The 18,931-nt window shown below is 44.7% G+C and overlaps 2 protein-coding genes across 2 annotated transcripts in view; one reads left to right on the top strand and one right to left on the bottom strand.

Annotated features, from left to right (window-relative positions):
* The window catches only part of LOC112107877 (zinc finger protein 271-like), an 879,239-nt gene that overhangs the window by 579,613 nt on the left and 280,695 nt on the right, over positions 1 to 18,931 (bottom strand). The gene's annotated exons all lie outside the window — the stretch shown is intronic.
* PPP1R37 (protein phosphatase 1 regulatory subunit 37) overlaps positions 1 to 18,931 on the top strand; it is a 147,540-nt gene that overhangs the window by 110,450 nt on the left and 18,159 nt on the right. The window contains exons 8-11 of the mRNA XM_024219783.3: positions 941 to 1,053; positions 2,517 to 2,658; positions 11,585 to 11,751; positions 13,625 to 14,597. Coding sequence (XP_024075551.2) covers positions 941 to 1,053; positions 2,517 to 2,658; positions 11,585 to 11,751; positions 13,625 to 14,597 — 1,395 coding nt within the window. The remainder of the gene's footprint in view (positions 1 to 940; positions 1,054 to 2,516; positions 2,659 to 11,584; positions 11,752 to 13,624; positions 14,598 to 18,931) is intronic.

Genomic DNA, 18,931 nt, shown 5'->3' with positions numbered 1-18,931 from the left:
AAGCCACCCCCGTCGCACAGCCCCCCAAATAAACGCTCCCATAAAACATCACCCTGCCAAACCACTTCTCCAACCCCCCTCCCCTTCATGGCCCAATCCCCACCTCCAAACACTCCCCCACCATGGCTCACCATTTCCCCAGTCATGGGCAGGCCCTAGTGAATGGGCCCAGGCAGGGGCTGGAGCTTGCGCCTCCTGCAGGGTGTGGGGCTGGGGCAGGGAGCCCTGGAGGTGCACCCCCCCACACACAGCCTCTAGGACTCTCTGAGTTGGGGCTGGCTTTAGGGTGCCTACTCTTTCCGCCACCCCCCACCCCCCCCCGTGAATTGGAGGAATTGTGGCGGGGAGGTGGGGGGTATCCAGCCCTTGCTGGATGGTAAAAGACTTACTGCCAATTCAATGACTGTTAATGAAGAAATTAGTGATTTTGTATCTTTTTATAAAGCTATACCAGAAATGTTCTCTACTGTACTTACATTCTGCTCTGTCCTAATATCAATCACAACCTACTTTAAAAACCTACTATTTAAATTAATACACGATAATCAGAATTTGGCTTTTGGATGTCTCTGTTTAAGTAATTTCTCTCTCTCATGAGAGGATAAAGATTTTATTTTTTTAAATAATTCTGTATTGAGAGAAATTTTCAGTGTATCCACCTTGCTGCTTTAAAATAAATGAGACATGTCTGCAGGCTGTTGCCCGTAACGTTCTTCTGATCCAGCACAGTATGTGAAATTCTATTTTGTGGTTTACTGACTGCAGCATTCAAAGCCTGTGCAAAAGAAGGGATTAGATAAGACAAGAAAAGTGCTGTTAAAGCCTACCGTATCTGTGTGTTCACATCAGACTGTGCTGGCAGCATGACTGTTGAAGTGCTGGCCTGTATAAATGCTGAAAGCAACCGAATAAATCCACTCTAACTCATACTGTTTTATAGGCTTGGCATACATCTGTGAGGGCCTAAAGGAGCAACGGAAAGGGCTGATCACTCTGGTTTTGTGGAATAACCAGCTGACTCACACTGGCATGGCTTATATGGGGATGACACTGGTGAGTAGATTTCAGGGGGAGAAGATTAACGGCTTTTGAATGAACCTCCTTTAGAGAGTAGTTTGAGGTCTAAACTGGGAGCCTATGGAGAGGAGAGGAAGATATAAACAGTCCAGTTTGCTTTTCTTATAGATGTGTGTTCTAGAGCTAGGCATAAATGTTCTGCAATAGCTCAATCAAGCCACTGACAATGTAATGCTTGCAGAGTGGGTGGATGCAATGTTCTTGTGCAACGGCATGACGTGCATTTCTGTTGCATAGAAATGAAGAGAATTAATGCAGCATATTGGAGGGGTCAGGGCAAGCAGCCTTTCAGAGGAAAAGGACATCTGTCAGACTGGAGAGGCAGCATTTGCAAGGGATCAGGAATACAAGGAGGATGAAAAACAGGACCTGTTACAGTAAAAGGCAGGATGAGAGAGCGCTATTTAGCTGCTATATGTCCTCTGCTAATCACCCCAACCCTGTTGGTATGTTCTCCTTAGTAGCAGCAGGCCTAATAATAATATATGAAGATATTCCTATCTCATAGAACTGGAAGGGACCCCGAAAAGTCATCAAGTCCAGCCCCCTGCCTTCACTTGCAGGACCAAGTACTGATTTTGCCCCAGATTCCTAAGTGGCCCCCTCAAGGATTGAACTCACAACCCTGGGTTTAGCAGGCCAATGCTCAAACCACTGAGATATCCCTCCCCCCTAGCGCTTCCTGCTCTGAGCCCCACCTTTTCGCATTCTCTTTTCCTGCCCACCTGGGTTATCTTTTCTTATGTTTTCTCTCTGCTAGTAATTTCTCTCATTTTCCCTTCTCCTCTGCTTGTCCTTCCTGTCTTTTTGCCTCCTTCTCTCCTACCATCTCCCCTCACTCCTCTGCAACCCTTATTGACTCTCCTTTCTACCCACTCCTCACAGTGGAGATCCAGTGCCCACCTCTGACGCAGGGAAGGTGAGAACTATGGCTGCCAGCCTAGGCTGGGTCAGTAGCCATCGGCAGGTAGTTGTGGTGTGGCTAAGTTACTTGTAGACTTCCCGTGGCAGCACAAGCCTAGACAGGACATGCTGGAAGGGCAGGCTCCAGCACTAATGCAGAGGATGTAGGTAGGGGAGGGAGTCAGCCTGTGACAGGCTGAAGGAATGGATTGGTTGCTGAGGCACATGTGCGCTCTGCCAGGCCAATGTCAATTTCACCAGCTCAGTAACCAAAGGGCACCTTTGCTCTGTGGGGATTGAAAAATAAAAAACCTGGACAAAACAGTAGTGTCTGTAAAACTAGCAGCTCTGGAAATCAGTGGTATTCCGTAGGGCCTCCCTAAGAAATTCCCATTTTGAACTTGGAAGGGCCTGAGAGAGTCAGTTATTTCGCTGTGGTTGGTAGGTGTTGATGTGGGTGCGGGTCATGACTTTTTTGCGCTGACATTCTAGTGTGACGTACTTCTTTCACCTTCTTTTTCTGCTTGTGTCCACAGCCTCATACGCAGAGTTTGGAGACCCTGAACCTTGGTCACAATCCCATTGGGAATGAAGGTGTTCGTAATCTGAAGAATGGACTCATTGGAAACCGCTCTGTGCTCCGATTAGGCTTGGCTTCTACTAAACTAACATGCGAGGGTAAAACAGACTTTCCGTATCTTGAGGGAGCGTTACTTTCAGGATTATCAATCATTGAAGCCCCCAACCCTTTTGTCATTACTGAGAATGCAGTTAACAATGACAGTTACAGGAATAATGTCACTCTTGGCTCTTGTGATATCCTAGGATCATAGAATCATAGAAGATTCAGGAGGTCATCTAGTCCAACCCCCTGCTGAAAGCAGGACCAACCCCAACTAAATCATCCCAGCCAGTGCTTTGTCAAGCCGGACCTTAAAAATCTCTAAAGATGGAGAATCCACCACCTCCCTAGTGTTTCCTAATATCTGATGTAGACTTCCCCCATTGCAACTTGAGACCATTGCTCCTTGTTCTGTCATCTGCCATCACTGAGAACAGCCGAGCTCCATCCTCTTTGGAACCCTCCTTCAGGTAATTGAAGACTGCTGTCAAATCCCCCCCTCACTCTTCTCTTCTGCAGACTAAATAAGCCCAGTTCCCTCAGCCTCTCCTCATAAATTATGTGCCCCAGCCCCCTAATAATTTTTGTTGCCCTCCTCTGGACTCTTTCCAATTTATTCACATCCTTTCTGTAGTGAGTGCCCCAAAACTGGATGCAGTACTCCAGCTGTGGCCTCATCAGTGCCGAATAGAGGGGAATAATCACTTCCCTCGATCTGCTGGCAATGCTCCTACTAATGTAGCCCTAACCTTCTTGGCAACAAGGGCACACTGTTGACTCATATCCAGCTTCTCATCTACTGTAATCTCCAGGTCCTTTTCTACAGAACTGCCGCTTAGCCAGTTGGTCCCCAGCCTGTAGCAGTGCATGGGATTTTTCCATCCTAAGTGCAGAACTCTGCACTTGTCCTTGTTGAACCTCCTCTGATTACTTTTGTCCCAATCCTCCAATTTGTCTAGGTCACTCTGGACCCTATCCCTACCCTCCAGCATATCTATCTCTCCCCACAGCTTAGTGTCAGCCGCGAACTTGCTGAGGGTGCAATCCATCCCATCATCCAGAACATTAATGAAGATGTTGAACAAAACTGGCCCCAGGACCGACCCCTGGGGCACTCCGCTTGATACTGGCTGCCAACTAGACATCGAGCCGTTGATCACTAACCGTTGAACCTGACGATCTAGCCAGCTTTCTATCCACCTTATGGTCCATTCATCCAATCCATAGTTCTTTAACTTGCTGGCAAGAATACTGTGGGAGACCGTATCAAAAGGTTTGCTGAAGTCAAGATATATCACGTCCACTGCTTTCACCATATCCACAGAGCCAGTTATCTCATCATAAAAGGCAATCAGGTTGGTCAGGCAGGACTTGCCCTTGATGAATCCATGTTGACTGTTCCTGATCACCGTCCTCTCCTCCAGGTGCTTCAAAATGGATTCCTTGAGGACCTGCTTCATGATTTTCCAGGGACTGACCGGTCTGTAGTTCCCCAGATTCTTCTTCTTCCCTTTTTTAAAGATGGGCACTATATTTGTCTTTTTCCAATCATCCAGGCCCTCCCCCAATCGCCATGAAGTTTCAAAGATAATGGCCAATGTCTTTGCAATCACATCAGCCAACTCCCTCAGCACCCTTGGATACATTACATCCATGGACTTGTGCATGTCCAGCTTTTCTAGATAGTCCTTAACCTGTTCTTTCACCACTGAGGGCTGCTCACCTCCTCCCCATACTGTGCTGCCCAGTGCAGCAGTCTGGGAGCTGACCTTGCCTGTGACATGTAGACATGTGGTGTGATGTGATGTAACATCATAGACCTGTAGGGGCTGGAAGGGACCTAGAGAGGCCATCAAGTCCAGCTCCCTGCCCTGAGGCAGGGCCAAGTAAATCTAAACCATTCCTATGTTAACTTCTCTAATCGTCCAATCACGTGTTATTTTATTGTGAGAAGACTGAAGCAAAGTAGGCATTGAGCAGCTCTGCCTTCTGATCCTCTTCCGTTAGCAGCTCACCTTCTCCATTGAGCAGTGGGCCCGCACCATCCCTGGTCTTTTCTGTTTGTCGGACATATTTGTAAAACCCCTTGGTGTTGTCTCTAACATTCCTTGCCAGCTGTACCTCATTCTTTGCCTTAGCTTTCTTGATTTTGTCCATACATGCTCTCACTATTCCCATGTATACTTCCTTGGTGACATGTCCTTCCTTCCATTTCCTGTATGTATCCTTTTTGGTTTTTAGATCGCTAAAAAGCTCTTTGTGCAGCCACATTGGCCTCCTGTGGGTCTTATCTTTCCTCTGCATCAGAACAGCATGATGTTGAGCCTCTAGTCTTACATCTTTTAGAAACTACCAGCCCCCTTTGACTCCTTTTCTTCCAATTGGTCTTTCCATGGGACCTTGCCTATTACTTCTTTGAGTTGGTTGAAATCTGCCTTTCTGAAGTCCAGTGTCCTTGTCAAGAGTAAACATGCCAGGTATTTTTTATCTTTCTTCATAGGTCAGGTTTTCTAAATCTTTTGTCGTTTTTGTTGCTCTCCCCTGGACTTTCCAATTGCTAAAGTGTGGCACAGTTCTCTAGGTGAGGCCTCACCAGTGCCAAGTAGAGCAGGACAGTTACCTCCTGTGCCTTACACATGAGACTCCTGTTAATATACCCTAGAATTATATTGGTCTTTTTAGCAACTATATCACATTGCTGGCTCATATTCAATTTGTGATCCACTGTAACCCCCAAATCCTTCTGAGATGTACTGCCACTAAGCCAGTTATTCCCCATTTTGTAGTTGTGCATCTGATGTTTTCCTTCCTAAATGTAATACTTGATAAGAACATAAAAATGGCCATACTGTCAGACCAGTGGTCCATCTAGCCCAGGAACCTGTCTCTGATAGTGGCCAGTGTCAGGTGCGTCAGGGGACATGAACAGAACAGGGCAAATTCAAGTGATCCATCCCATCATCCAGTATGAGCTTCGGGCAGTTAGAGGTTTAGGGACACCTGGAGCATGGGGTTGCTTCCCTGACCATCTCTGCTAGTAGCCATTGATGGACCTGTCCTCCATGAACTTACCTAATTCTTTTTTGAACACAGTTATAGTTTTGGCCTTCACAACATCCCCAGGCAATGAGTTCACAGGTTGATTCTGAGTTGTGTGAAGAAATACCTCTTTATGTTTGTTTTAAACCTGCTGCCTATTAATTTCATTGAGTGACCCTTAGTATAAATTACACTTCCCTATTCCCTTTCTCCACACTATTCATGATTTTATAGACCTCTATCCTATCCCCCCTTCATCATCTCTTTTGTAAACTGAACAGTCCCAGTCTTTTTAATCTCTCCCCATACAGAAGTTGTTCCATACCCCTACTCAATTTTTGTTGCCCTTCTCTGCACCTTTTTCAATTTTTAAAATATCTTTTTTGAGATCGGGTGACTGGAACTATGCATGCAGTATTCAAGGTATGGGTGTATCAGGTAGTGGCATTATGATATTTTGTTTTACTATCTATCCCTTTCCTAATGGTTCCTAAAATTGTTAGCTTTTTGGACTTCTGCTGCACATTGAGCGGATATTTTCAGAGAACTGTCAACAATGATTCCATGACTTTTATTTTTGAATGGTAGCAGCCAATTTAGGACCCCCCCCCCCCATTTTGTATGTACAGTTGGGAATATTTTTTCCATTGTGAATTACTTTGCACTTATCAACATTGAGTTTTATCTGTCCTTTTGTCACCCAATCTGGTGAGATGCCTTTGTAACTCCTCACAGTCTGCTTTGGACTTAACTGTCCTGAGTAATTTTGTATTGTGTGCAGATTTTGCCACCTCACTGTTCACCCCTCTTTGCACTTGTCTTTGCAGAATTTCACCTTGTTGATTTCAGACCAGTTCTCCTATTTGTCAAGTTTTTTGAATTCTGATCCCGTCCCCCAAAGTACTTGAAACCCCTCTCAGCTTGATGTCATCCACAGATTTTATACACATACTCTTCACTCCATTGTCTAAATAATTAATGAGAATTTTGAATAGTACCAGACCCAGGTGTGACGAAGTGGGAATTTTCCCTTATGTACTAGCAATGCCTCCTCCACCTCCTCTTCCTGGTTTGATGGTCTGTAGTAGACCCTCTACAATGATGTCATGCTTATTTTTTCCCCTTTTATCTTTACCCAGAGACTTTCAATTGGTCTGCCTTTTCATATTCTTGATGTATGTATTGTACAAGTTCCCCATTCACCATAGAGTCTTTCGACTAAGCTAGGACCTGAAGCTTTATGGGGGGAGAAAACAACCAGAAAAAAAACTTTCTTTGGATTGGAGGGGACTTTTTCAGGCATTCTGTGTGTCCAAATGCAACGTTTTGTCTTTACTAGTCACTTTTATGACTGCAAAGCAATTTCCATTTTATATATATATATATATATATATATATAACCCCTTGGTTTCAAGTGCTCAAAACTTTCCTAACTCTCTTGTACTGGTCTGTGAATCTTGGTGATGGTTTGGAAATTTGACTGAAGTCCTTCCAGTCATGTGCAAGGTAGGAGAGTGTGGGGAAAATACAGTATTTCAACTGTTTAAAAAAAAAAAAAATTATGATGTGTTTTTATTTGGGAGGATAGAACAAAATTTCCTGAATTCCTTTGACCTAGAAATTTGGCGGGTATATCGTCCTTGAGGTATAGTGCTTGTTTTGCTAATAACACTAACCAATATTAATTTGCATGTTTTCTCCACCACATACAGTCTGAAGTTCCATTAATTTTAAAATACGACGTTAACACTGGAGGCATTAGACTATCACCTTGAACTATTTGATTGCATAGTGGGATTCCTAGTTCTTTAAACAGCTGCAGCCCAGCCAGCAGTTCTTTGAGCCAAACAAATGTTTTGGGAAATCCAAGGAATCTGGCAAAAGAGATGCAAGAGCTCCCTGGTTGGGGAAGCGCTGTGTTGGCTGGAGAGAATGAGTCTGAGCCTGGGACCTAGGAGGTCCTGACTTCCATTTACCCTCCTTCACCGAATTGCCTTAATTTTCTGGACTTTACAACCTTTATTCGGTGAAACCTCTCGTCGACTTCTTGGGGAATGTCTTGTGCATAGTGCCCCACCAACAAATTGTTCTGTCTCTCTGTACCTTAGTCAGTCGGATGGGGCTATTAGCACTGCTCACCTTCAGTGAAGCTCTTGGCTAAGATTACGTAACTAGAATTGGTGCCCTCAGATTACCTTAATTAGTCCTTATTGGAGGCCTCAGATTTTTTTTGATTTTTCTTTGGACTCTCTTGCACCCCTTTTAACCTCACTGCTCCCCCCGTTCCCTCCACATCAACCACTATCCTCTCCCATGGAATTTCTGGAGTTGTTTCCTCCTACAGGATGGCTAAGCAGCACCTGAGGGGTTCTACCGGAGAAGTGGTGATAGCTTCTTCACACCAAATATTGAGATGGCAAATAAGGGGGGCTGTTAAAACAACTCACAAATAAACCTTTTGATTCCAATAAAACAGATGGTCTGACCACAAGAGACAACCCTTCATATCAACCTCTTGGAGTTCAGAATGGTCAGAAATGCCTGTCTTCATTTCCTTCCTCTCATCAGACACAGGTCCATCAAAGTCAGGACAGACAATGTGGCCTGCATGAATCAATTGGCAAAGAGGGGCAAGATTGTGCCAAAACAATAAAGTTGTGGAATTGGTGCATAAAGCATCACATAAGGATCTCAGCAATGTATCTGCCCAGCATACAGAATACCACGGCCAACACACTCTGCAGGTGTTGCCCCAAGAATACACGTGAGAGTTTGATTCTCGGGTCCTACTTGGAATCTTTCAGACTTGAGGGTTTTCCAGAAGTAGACCTTTTTGCCACACCCACAAACAAAAAATGCTACCTATTTTGTCCAAGGTGTGTGGGGGGGCGGGCTGTTTAGGTTGCAATTCACTGGGGGACACGTTCCTCTTGCCTTGGATGGACACACTGTTGTAGTAGGAAGAGAGTCTGAGACATAAGCCCTTGTATCAAAGGCCTGGTATGAGGCAGGATCTGCTCACAGAATCTGGCAAGAACAGGGCTGATACTGCAGAAATACACATTCCTAAGAAGTGCTAAGCACAGAGTACTTACATAAACACATCTCAATATCAAGTGGTACCAGAATGCCCCAATATCAAGTATGGTACAAAAACATTCCCTAAGGATAACAGGAACACACTGACCCATCCTAAAAGATAAGGTTAGGATAACTGTACGTAATAAAAATGTTTTGATCAAACCAATATGTTCAAGATAATAACTAGCAACGTCAGGGGGAAGTGACTATGTCAGAGCCAGTACTAACTTTTTTGTATAAGGGTTTAAAAATGTATCTCAGAGGGAGTATCTTTGTCCAGCCAAGGGGGGAATGGAAAGTCCTGCCATTCTCTAAGCTGCGTCCATTGTCACAGGCATACATGTCTTAGTATCTTCGTAAAGTCTGCCAGGTGCTATTACTGTGCTTTGTCGACAATAAACCTGACCTGGCGCCTTCGTACCTTAACAAATCTTGTGGTCATTGGGCGGTTCATTCAAGTCTGCGCAGAGCTGGGGCAGCACACAGGGAGAACACACGCGCAGCCAAACATCTAGCCACAACTGTTTTATGCTTTCCCTCTGATGCCTCTCATTCTCAAGGTGATAAGATCAAGCAGAACAAGGCCAGAGTCATTCTGATAGCCCTTATGTGGTTGAGACAAGCACTTTCCCTTACTGTTTCACTGTCTCTTAATTCCTCTCTCAGGATGTCGGACCCCTGACACATCCCAGTTTGGGCATTCTTTGCCTCAAGTCATGGTCCCTGAATGGTTCTTCGGGCTAGAGTCCTCTTGATCTGTGGAGGTACAACATGTGCTATTAAATAGTAGAAACGTTTCCACCAGAACTTACCTCCAGAACTGGACAAGATTTGGCCACTGGTATGAACTCCACAGTACTCCTTCTGAATCTGCCCCAGTTCCTCTCATTCTGGAGTACCTGTTGCAGCTTAAGAAATTGTCCCTCAATTCCATCAAAGTTCACCTGGCTGCCCTAACAGCCTTTTATACTACTATTGAAGGTTTCTCTTTGTTTGCTCACCCCACAGCCACAAGATTTATGAAAGGCTTAGGGAATCTGCTCCCATAGGTAAGGGTTCCTACTTCTGTTTTGGACCTGAATTTGGTTCTCAAAAGCCTCACAAAGCCCCAGTTTGAACCAATGGCCATTTAATTCATCAAGAAAACAGCCTTCCTAGTGGCAATTCCTCAGCCCGCAAAGTCGGAGAGGTTGGGGTTTTAATGGCAGATCCCCCTTTCTCAACGATAAGGTGTCCTTATGGCTGCATCCCAGGTTTCTCCCTAAAGTGATTTTTGAATTTCACCTGAATCAGACCATATACCTGCTGGTTTTCTTCCCCAAACTGCATGCTTCCAACCAGAAGACAATTCTCGACACTCTAGATGTCAAGAGGGCGTTATCCCTCTGTTTGGATAGAACTAAACCATTCTGTAAATCCAATAGACTATTTCTTTTAATTGCAGACAAATCTAAGGGTTCCACCATTTCTACCCAGAGACTCTCGGAATGTCTTTCCAAGTGTTTCATAGCTTACTGCCAGGCTATTGACATTCCACCCCCTACCAGCATTTTGGCATACTCGACCAGATCACAATCTATATCTATAGCTCTCCTTAAAAATGTTCCCATTCCAGAAATCTGCAGAGCCGCTACATGGTCTTCGGTACATGCTTTCTTTAGACACTGTGCCTTGGTGGATGCCTCCAGGTCTGATGCTGCAGTTGGCCATGCAGATCTCTCGTCTGTGATGGACTCCATTCTGAAGCCCCCTCCTCCTACTGGGGATACTGCTTGGAAGTCACCAAGACTGGAGCACCCATAAGGACACTACTTGAAGAAGAAGTGATTACTCACCCCGTACAGTAACTGTGGTTCTTTGAGATGTGTGTCCCTATGAGTGCTCCACTACCGGCCCTCTCTTTCTCTGCTTTGGAGTTTCTTCTGAGATATGGTGGTACAGAAGGAACTGAGAGGGCAATTCACCCATACTGCATAACATAGCCTTGGTGCAGGGCACGAGGATACCAGTGGCGCATGTGCGGGCCAAACGGACACCGCTAAGGAAAATCTCTGATCAAGGGCACATGCACACCAAGAGTGGAGCACCCATAGGGGGACACATCTCAAAGAACCACAGTTACTGCACAGGTGAGTAACCTCTTCTTAAAGTCTTAGAAGACACAATCCCTTCCACAAAGACCCTACAATCTATTTGCTTATGAAGCATCTAGATGTTTTGGAATCCATGTAATAACTTACTGGTATGTATGAATGAGTTTTCCAAACTGTACTTCAATGGGAATCTGAAAATTGTCGGTTGCTATGTTAGATTTATACAGTTTCTTTCATCTTAAAGGATCCCACTCTATATAAACCTTATATACAGGAAGCACTTGAGTCCCCTCTGAAATGCAGGTACTTTTGGTTTAGAAAACATCTGCTTAACAATGCATAAAAGAACACCTGGGTTTATAACAGGAAGTGAAGAATACCATCTCCAAACTGTAGCAATTGGTGGAATGTAGGAAGGCAAAACGGCATTATAAAATTGAAATACAGCCAGAGCATACGTGCTTGCTAACACCCTTACTTGGCAGAAAGTGCCTTGGGGTCTTTTATTTATGGGTGACCAGGAAGTTGTATTTTCAATTCATTGAAAACAAATAGAGTTAACACTTAGATTTTTGTAGAGCAGATTGTTACAATAGCAAGAATCTGGACAAAATTCTGTAATGAGAAATGGGTCCCATCTCACTATGTCTTGTCTGAAGTACACCAGTAAGAATCTTTCCTTGTTGTTTATGGGGAGCATGTTGTGGGCTGGTTTCTTTTTCTTTTCCATTGTCATGGTTCATCATCGGTGGTCTTTCTTCCCCTGCAGGTGCTGTGGCGGTAGCAGAATTCATTGCAGAGAGTCCAAGGCTCCTTCGACTAGACCTGCGGGAGAATGAGATTAAAACAGGGGGTCTGATGGCATTGTCCTTGGCGCTGAAGGTCAATCATTCTCTGCTCAGGTTGGACTTAGACAGGGAGCCGAAAAAGGAGTCTGTAAGTTGCACTGCATTTTTTGTGCATATGAACTTTGTGTGGTTCTAGATTGAATTACGTATCCGAGAATATTCATTCCCTCTCTCAAGCTACCCACCACAACCGAGCCCATAAACAACCTATAAACAACCAAAGCAGGAACCTCCCAAACTCAGTGCCGGGTCTAGCAGAGATATAAACTTCTGGGTGTCTTTTTTGATAGGCAGAGGTACTCCCCTGGGTCATTGTGCCTGGCTATCTCATCTGCCATAGCAACATGTTGAAGGTAGACCAGTCTTTTGTCACATTCATCAGGGGCTTGTTACTTTGAAACCTCCCATTAGAAAGCTCCCAATGTCATGTCACATAATATGTCATGGCATATTAATGGGGTCCTAACTAAGCTGTTGACAGCTCCTTTTGAGTCACTTGATGCCTTTCAGCTTAGGCTTCTAATATGCAGAGTCATTTTCCTAGTGGCATTGACTCTGCTCACACAGCAAATGAGCTTGGTGTAGACTCTGATGACTGCACATCTTCCAGTGGGTCATATCATGGTAATGGAGTTAATCAGTCAATGATTCTGCCAGTGTTTTCCCATATCAGTGTACCTGTCCAGGTGATTCTCCTCTTCACAAGCTGTAAAAAGGTCCTTTGGATTCTTATCTACTCAGACAATCCACCAAGCTTTTTCTCACTTAATGCTAACTCTGTAGTTTCTGCTCTCTGAGAAAGCCATGTATCTAATTGGCTGCGACACTCTCTCTCACTGTAAGGTCATTTTGAGGCTCATTGTGTATGGCAAAAGTCTGCTTCAGCAGACTTGATCTGTTCCCATCCAGGAGATTTTCAAGGCAGCCACAGGGGAATTTGTTGAATGCATTCAACAAACACCATTGTTTTGGTTCATAGACTCTAAGGGACCGTTGTGACCTCCTGTATAGTGCAGGCCATAGAACATGATTAGGCCTCTAGATAGGAATCAAAATGTGATCTGTTAGAATTTTTCTGAGCTAGGGGCATCTAGTCTCTGATCTCTTACTATTTTTTACTGCGTTTTTGGAATACCTTCTTAGCGAAGTCTCAGTATAACTATATCCTTCAAAACCTCGATGTATACCTTTTTATACCTTTTAAAAATGTTAATTTTGGCTATTTTAAGATGCGTTAACCTTGCCTATGCTTCCAACAGTGTGGTGTTTGTCAATGTATCTTTAGAAAAATGATAGTTACTTACTGGTAATAATTGTTCTCTAAAGATACCCATGACATCACTTGCCCACCAGTCATTCCATAGAGTTGAGTCAGTCCTTTCTATACCTATGAGAGTGATTTGACCTGTTATTTTTTAGTATTTGCATTGCGATGGCACTCAAATCAGACCCCAAATCGGGATGAGTGGGGGTCCTCCCATCGCACTGGGTCTTGAACAAAGTGTTACAATTGAAAAAGGAGTCATCCTCGGAGAACAGCAATTACAAATACGTAATTTTCTCATTCCATCCTGTATCAAGGCAGGAAAACAAAACAGGCTATTTATTGTAGTCACTTAATGAGAAAGCTTTACTACCTTTTAAAGCCAGAACCTATTGCCTTTGCTAACAAAGTCTCCTCGCTTTTAATCAATTACATTCAAATACAGTAGATGGACAGGTTATTCTTATAACTGCAATAGATGTTTGCTGAAGTTTACTAGTTGGTTACCCACCCAAGTGGAGTTAAAGGTTTATCGCTGTTCCCATATTCTCTGCGTAAACAATTGGATAGCCCGTAACCTTGGTGCAGAAATTGGTTTCTGCACCAAGATTGAGTCACGCCGAGAGAGCTGTAAATATGCTATATGCTGTATCTCAGACTGTCTGCAGTTTCAGCAGTGTTTCTCTCCCTCTTGCAGGTAAAGAGTTTTATTGAAACACAGAAAGCTCTTTTAGCTGAAATCCAAAATGGTTGCAAGCGCAACTTTATTCTGGCCAAAGAGAAAGAGGAGAAAGAACAGAAACTTCAACAATCTGCCTCTATGCCAGAGATCACCATCACCGAGCCGATTGAGGAGGGACCTGTGGAAAACAGCCAAGGTGATGGCACAGCAGCAACACCTGAAGGAGATGAAGTGGGGGAGATGTTGGTGTCCAAAGAGAACAGGCATACAGACAAGGCAATAAACAGTGACAAAGATGGGGTGACATATTCAGACTCTGACACAGATGATGAGGTAGACACTGGGTTAGAGACTAAAGATCTCAGTAAATCACAGAAACAAAATTATTCTGTTCATGTAGATAATGTGCCCCAGACATTTCTTTCTCCTGAAAAGACAAGGGATGCACTTAGCTCAGAGGACAGAACTGCCCCTTCAAACATGGCTGAAGAAACAAAGTGTGAGCCCAAAGGAGGGGGAAGCATAGGGACTATACCAGGGGCTCAGGCACATGCTAACTCTCAAGGAAATGAGAGGAGAATTTCTGTTTCCAGTCCTGGGCGAGGCCATAAAATCTTTGTAGTGACACGAGTGGAAAATCTACCAGAGAAAACAGCAGAAAACACTACCCGGCTGAAGGAGAATATCAGTGACCTGCAAGGCAATGCAGTGAAACAGTCTAAACTGATAGCTCAAACCCTACCTACGAAGACTGAATTTTTGGACTTGCAGGCAAATGGGACTGTTTCCACGTTGGCAGCCAACTTGGAAAATGCACCATCGGCAGGAACCCCTGGATCAGTTTCAGAAAAGATGAACTCTGGGCCGTGCGAGAATACAGTCCATGAAACTCCACTTCCTAATGGGCTAAAGACAGAATTTGTTCATGCGCTACCAGATACGTCCTCAGGTTGTGATGGGAAAATGGGGAGCTGTGCTGTCGAGCATGGTAAGACTGCTTTATGTTATTATCTAATTTATTCTCTGTTGTGCTGAACTTGGATCTTCAAAACAAAGTGATTTCTGATCCCTGTTTCCTCAGCTCATATTCTTGATAGCCAATAAAAAACATTCCAAAAGTCTGTCTCTTGGAACTAGTGCAGGATTGTTCCCTATTCTATTTTCTGCCCTGTTTTAGCGAGTCTAATTCTGAATATTCCAAGCTTCTTCCACCACTATTCTATGAACTTATTCCACAGTCTGATAGGTCTCATGGTCAAAAGGTTTTTCCCAATTCAGCCTGAATTGCGTCCTGTTACTCCTAGCTATACTTGTTTAATTTATTTTTAAGGCAACTATGATCATCTAATCTGACTTCCTGCGTAACACAGATCAGAGATTCCCGCAGGAAATTATTTTTCCCTTCTAGATGAGTGAACGCTATCAGTCCTAATAACTTGAGGCTCTAGTTCTAGAGCCTCTCTTTTACATGGATGTTGTATTTTGTGAACTAGGTCAGTGGCTTTCAACCATTAACACAGCATGATTCCATGTCTACAAGAAAAAAAGTGTTGGGACCCCCTGACATCTACCCCAAAGAGAAGAGTGAGTGTTCTCATCCCCCCTTGACCGGTTCACAATCACCTGAGAGTTGAGACCTCATTTATTTTAGGAAGATATTCAGTTTATGTTAATTTAAAGACTTCAAATGACCACTTGCCTCAGTCAGCTCTTCCAATGGTTACTGATTGTGTCCTCTTAAACAGTTTTTATTTTGTTTTGGTTTTATGCCGTTCAAATAAAGGTATTGTAGATTTACTGATCTAGACATGAAGATACGGTTTGTTACATTGTCCTATTAAGGGCTCCCTAGATCAAGGTTTGCAACACATAGTAGAAAAGACTGTGTGGACCTTATGGTTTGGGGAGACCTCAGAGGAGAATAGTTCTTCGGACTTCTCAGTCAGACAAGGGGAAGTTAGAAGTACTTCTTCCTTTCTTCAAGCTCTCTAGAAGGGAATGCTAAGTAGTTTGGGTCCTTTCACCTTCCTCCAGACAGGGCCAATTATCCTAACAGAAAGTCCCCTACTGATTGTCCAGCTACCTTGGAGGATCACAGAATAGCAAGGCAGCTTCAGTATTTCCATGAGGGGATGACCCAACTGCTATGATTAGTGACTCTTAGTCGTTTGGCAGTGCAATAGTTTCTCTTCCTTCTGCGTCCCAGATACTACTGTCACATTGGGTGGTCTACACTGGGGGTGGGGAATCGATCTTAGATACGCAACTTCAGCTACGTGAATAGCGTAGCTGAAGTCGAAGTATCTTAGATCGATTTACCTTGGGTCCACACGGCGCGGGATCGACGGCCGCGGCTCCCCCGTCGACTCCGCTACCGCCGCTCGCTCCGGTGGAGTTCCAGAGTCGACGGGGAGTGCGTTCAGGGATCGATATATCGCGTCTTAACGAGACGCGATATATCAATCCCCGATAAATCGATCGCTACCCGCCGATACGGCGGGTAGTCTGGACGTACCCATTGTCCAGAAACACGCTAGCAGGGAAAAAGTTTCAAACCACCACAGAAGACCCGCTATGTTTTGAGGCTGTCATTCCATTTCCTGCCTGAGAAGTATGTCCTGGGATCTACCTGGCTGTGTTCCCCACTAGCGTGCTGTCAAAGGCTCTAGACTGCGCAGAGATGATAGCACTAGTTCTTCACTGACTGTTGCAGGTGACTATGGCGGGAAAATGGCAGGGATTAGTTATAATACCATAGATAGCTGTGACCAGCACCATGCTTTCCTCAAGCTTCCTTGCAGAACGTTTAGCAAGGGGCTGTGCAATTCCTTCTTCTCTGACCATATGTCAAAGCCTATGACCCATTTCTTGACCCAATCTGCCCTGGGATCAGAAGTCAGGCTCTTTTTCTTTCTAAGGGTTGGATGATGCTTGCACAATATAAATACACTGGTTAATACAATTATCCACATGCCTTGGAGCACATGCCATCACCCCTTGTGCATGACTTCTTAGTATTTTTATATATTATTTGTATTATGTTAATACCTAGAAGCCCTAGCCAAGGACTAGGACTCCCCATTGTGCTAGGCATGATTCAAATACAGAACAGAAGGATGCAGCAAGAGCTTACGTTCTGACAGGGGAGAAGGAGGAGGGACTTGTGGGATGGGAAGGTGAGCTGAGGGGTGAGGGAAGGTGCAGGGAGACTACTGATGAAGCTGGGAAGCTGAGTAACCCATACTGCCTCCTCAGCCACCACGGAACCTACATGACGCATATCAAAAGCTCAGGTTTTTCTTCCAGAAGAGAAGAGACCAGAGCTTTACCCGCGGGGTGACTTGGGGTCTGGGGAGGTGCGGCATTGCTGGGGGGGGGTGTTCTGGTTGGCCCAGAGCTCCTCTGACTGCAATGGTGGGGGGGGGGAGGGTGGCTCAGGGCTCCAGCTGGCCTGGGGCTTCTCTAGCTGCAGAGTAAGGGGGAAGGAGGGGGTCTGGCTGCGGGGTAGCAGGGGGTCTCGGGGCTCTGGCTGTGGGGGGATGCAGGCAGAAGGGATGGAGCCGGGGGCTAGCCTCCCCAAATGGGGGGCTCCACCCACCACCTATGCCAACTCCCATTGACTCCAGCGAGAGCTAGATTGAGGATTCCAGAGGATGCACAAGTCACCATAAAGAATGTCGTTCACTTGTTTCATGGGTGTGTTGGCTTTGTAGGGCTGGCACTAGAAGCCCTTAGTTTTATTCTTACTATTGTAACATTTAGAGGCCCAGTCAGGATGAGGGCCTCTTCGTGCTTCTTTCATCACTACAGTCAGCATATCGAAGGCTTATGGAGATAGGGAGTAGATGAAACGGGTAAGAAGTTGCCTTCTGGACACTTAAAGCTGTCATCCCTAACTAAAGCTAACCTTGAGAGCTCCTATCCCTTCTGCTCTCTGCTTTCATTGTTCCTGCTTCATGGAAATAGAAAATGTCTTCCCAGACCTTCTCGCAACCCAAACACTTCCCCAAGGAGGCCACCTGGCCATACAAGAAACCTGGCTTTGATTTCCAATCCTAACTTCTCATTTCTTGGGCCAGCCATAGCTGGAAGTGCTCTGCATTGCCGGGGTGTAGTTACAGCTGAAGTCTTTCACTCCCTTGGCAAAACAGTGCTCAGTCCCTAGGGAGGACGTGTCCAGTGTCACTCCGTAGTGACCTTTCGGACCCGTTTAAGGGACATTTAGCTTTGTAAACTAATTTCTAAAATTACCATTTCGGATCGCTCACTCTTTAAACCGTTCATAGCATTTAAAAAAAAAGATTGCTTTTATAACTAGTTTTTATGATGGCTTTTTTCCGTCTCGATGATGATTTTCTAAAAGAGATGCTCTAATTCAGACAGGAATTATTTGGGGAATTCTATAGCCCGTGTTATGCAGGAGGTCAGACTAGGTGATAGTGGGCTTTTCTGCCCTTGGAGTCTGAATCTGTAAGGGTTGCTCAGCAAGGGAGAAGCTGCCTAAGTGCCCACAGAAGGGAAACAGTAACCACTTCTCTATGCATGGTGCTGTCAAATACCCAAAGTAAACAAATGAAAAACGTTTCCCGAATAACTGGATTTTAGGCATCATAGGCCCCGGTCCTGAAAACACACACAATCAACTCTTCGCATGTGAGCAGGCACAAGGGATTGCTCACTTGCTTGAAGCTGAGCATGTATACGAGTGTTTGCAGGCGATGTGCTTGAGTGTGAAGTTTGCTGTAATCTGCAAAATGGCATGCTGTTGGGGGGCGGGGGAGGGGACAAGCTCTGTTTTTTCTTTTCTAGAGCTGCTCAGACTAGTCGGAAATAGTGTTTATGCAGCTAATTTATCCTGCTTTTCTACGTGCAAATTCTCTGTGAACTGACTGATTTTTAGGAGTACGTTTATTTGTGATGGCTTGACCTTTCTTCATTCTTCTCTATGAAAATATGCCCACAGGTGGTGGTTGGTCAGAAATGTAGGTTCAAATGCTTGTCATCTGTACTGGGGCCTGAAAGCAAGTGTGTGTAATTGTTCATTATGTAACCCAGGTGTGACCAGGTGCCTGGGATGGACCACATTAAGAATGCCACACTCGGGACAGACTGCAAGAAATAGGGCAAACAATCCCCAAAACTGGTGGTTTATTAATACTTAGAGTCACCAAGCCAGTAACAAAAGAGCTTCTGCAGTACCACGCTGGTTAACCAGAAGCCAAATACTGTCCCCCTTTAGACATTCCAGCCCTTGGCTCCCATCCAGATGAACAAATCTAATATAGTGAGAGGTTATTGAAAACCTAATTCGCCATATGTGAG

Source organism: Terrapene carolina, unplaced genomic scaffold (assembly GCF_002925995.2).
Source record: "Terrapene carolina triunguis isolate 2854851 unplaced genomic scaffold, T_m_triunguis-2.0 Scaffold517, whole genome shotgun sequence".
In the NCBI taxonomy this organism is placed as follows: Eukaryota; Metazoa; Chordata; order Testudines; family Emydidae; genus Terrapene; species Terrapene triunguis.
Note: the sequence above shows the minus strand (reverse complement) of the source record. Positions and strands in the feature narration are given on the sequence as shown.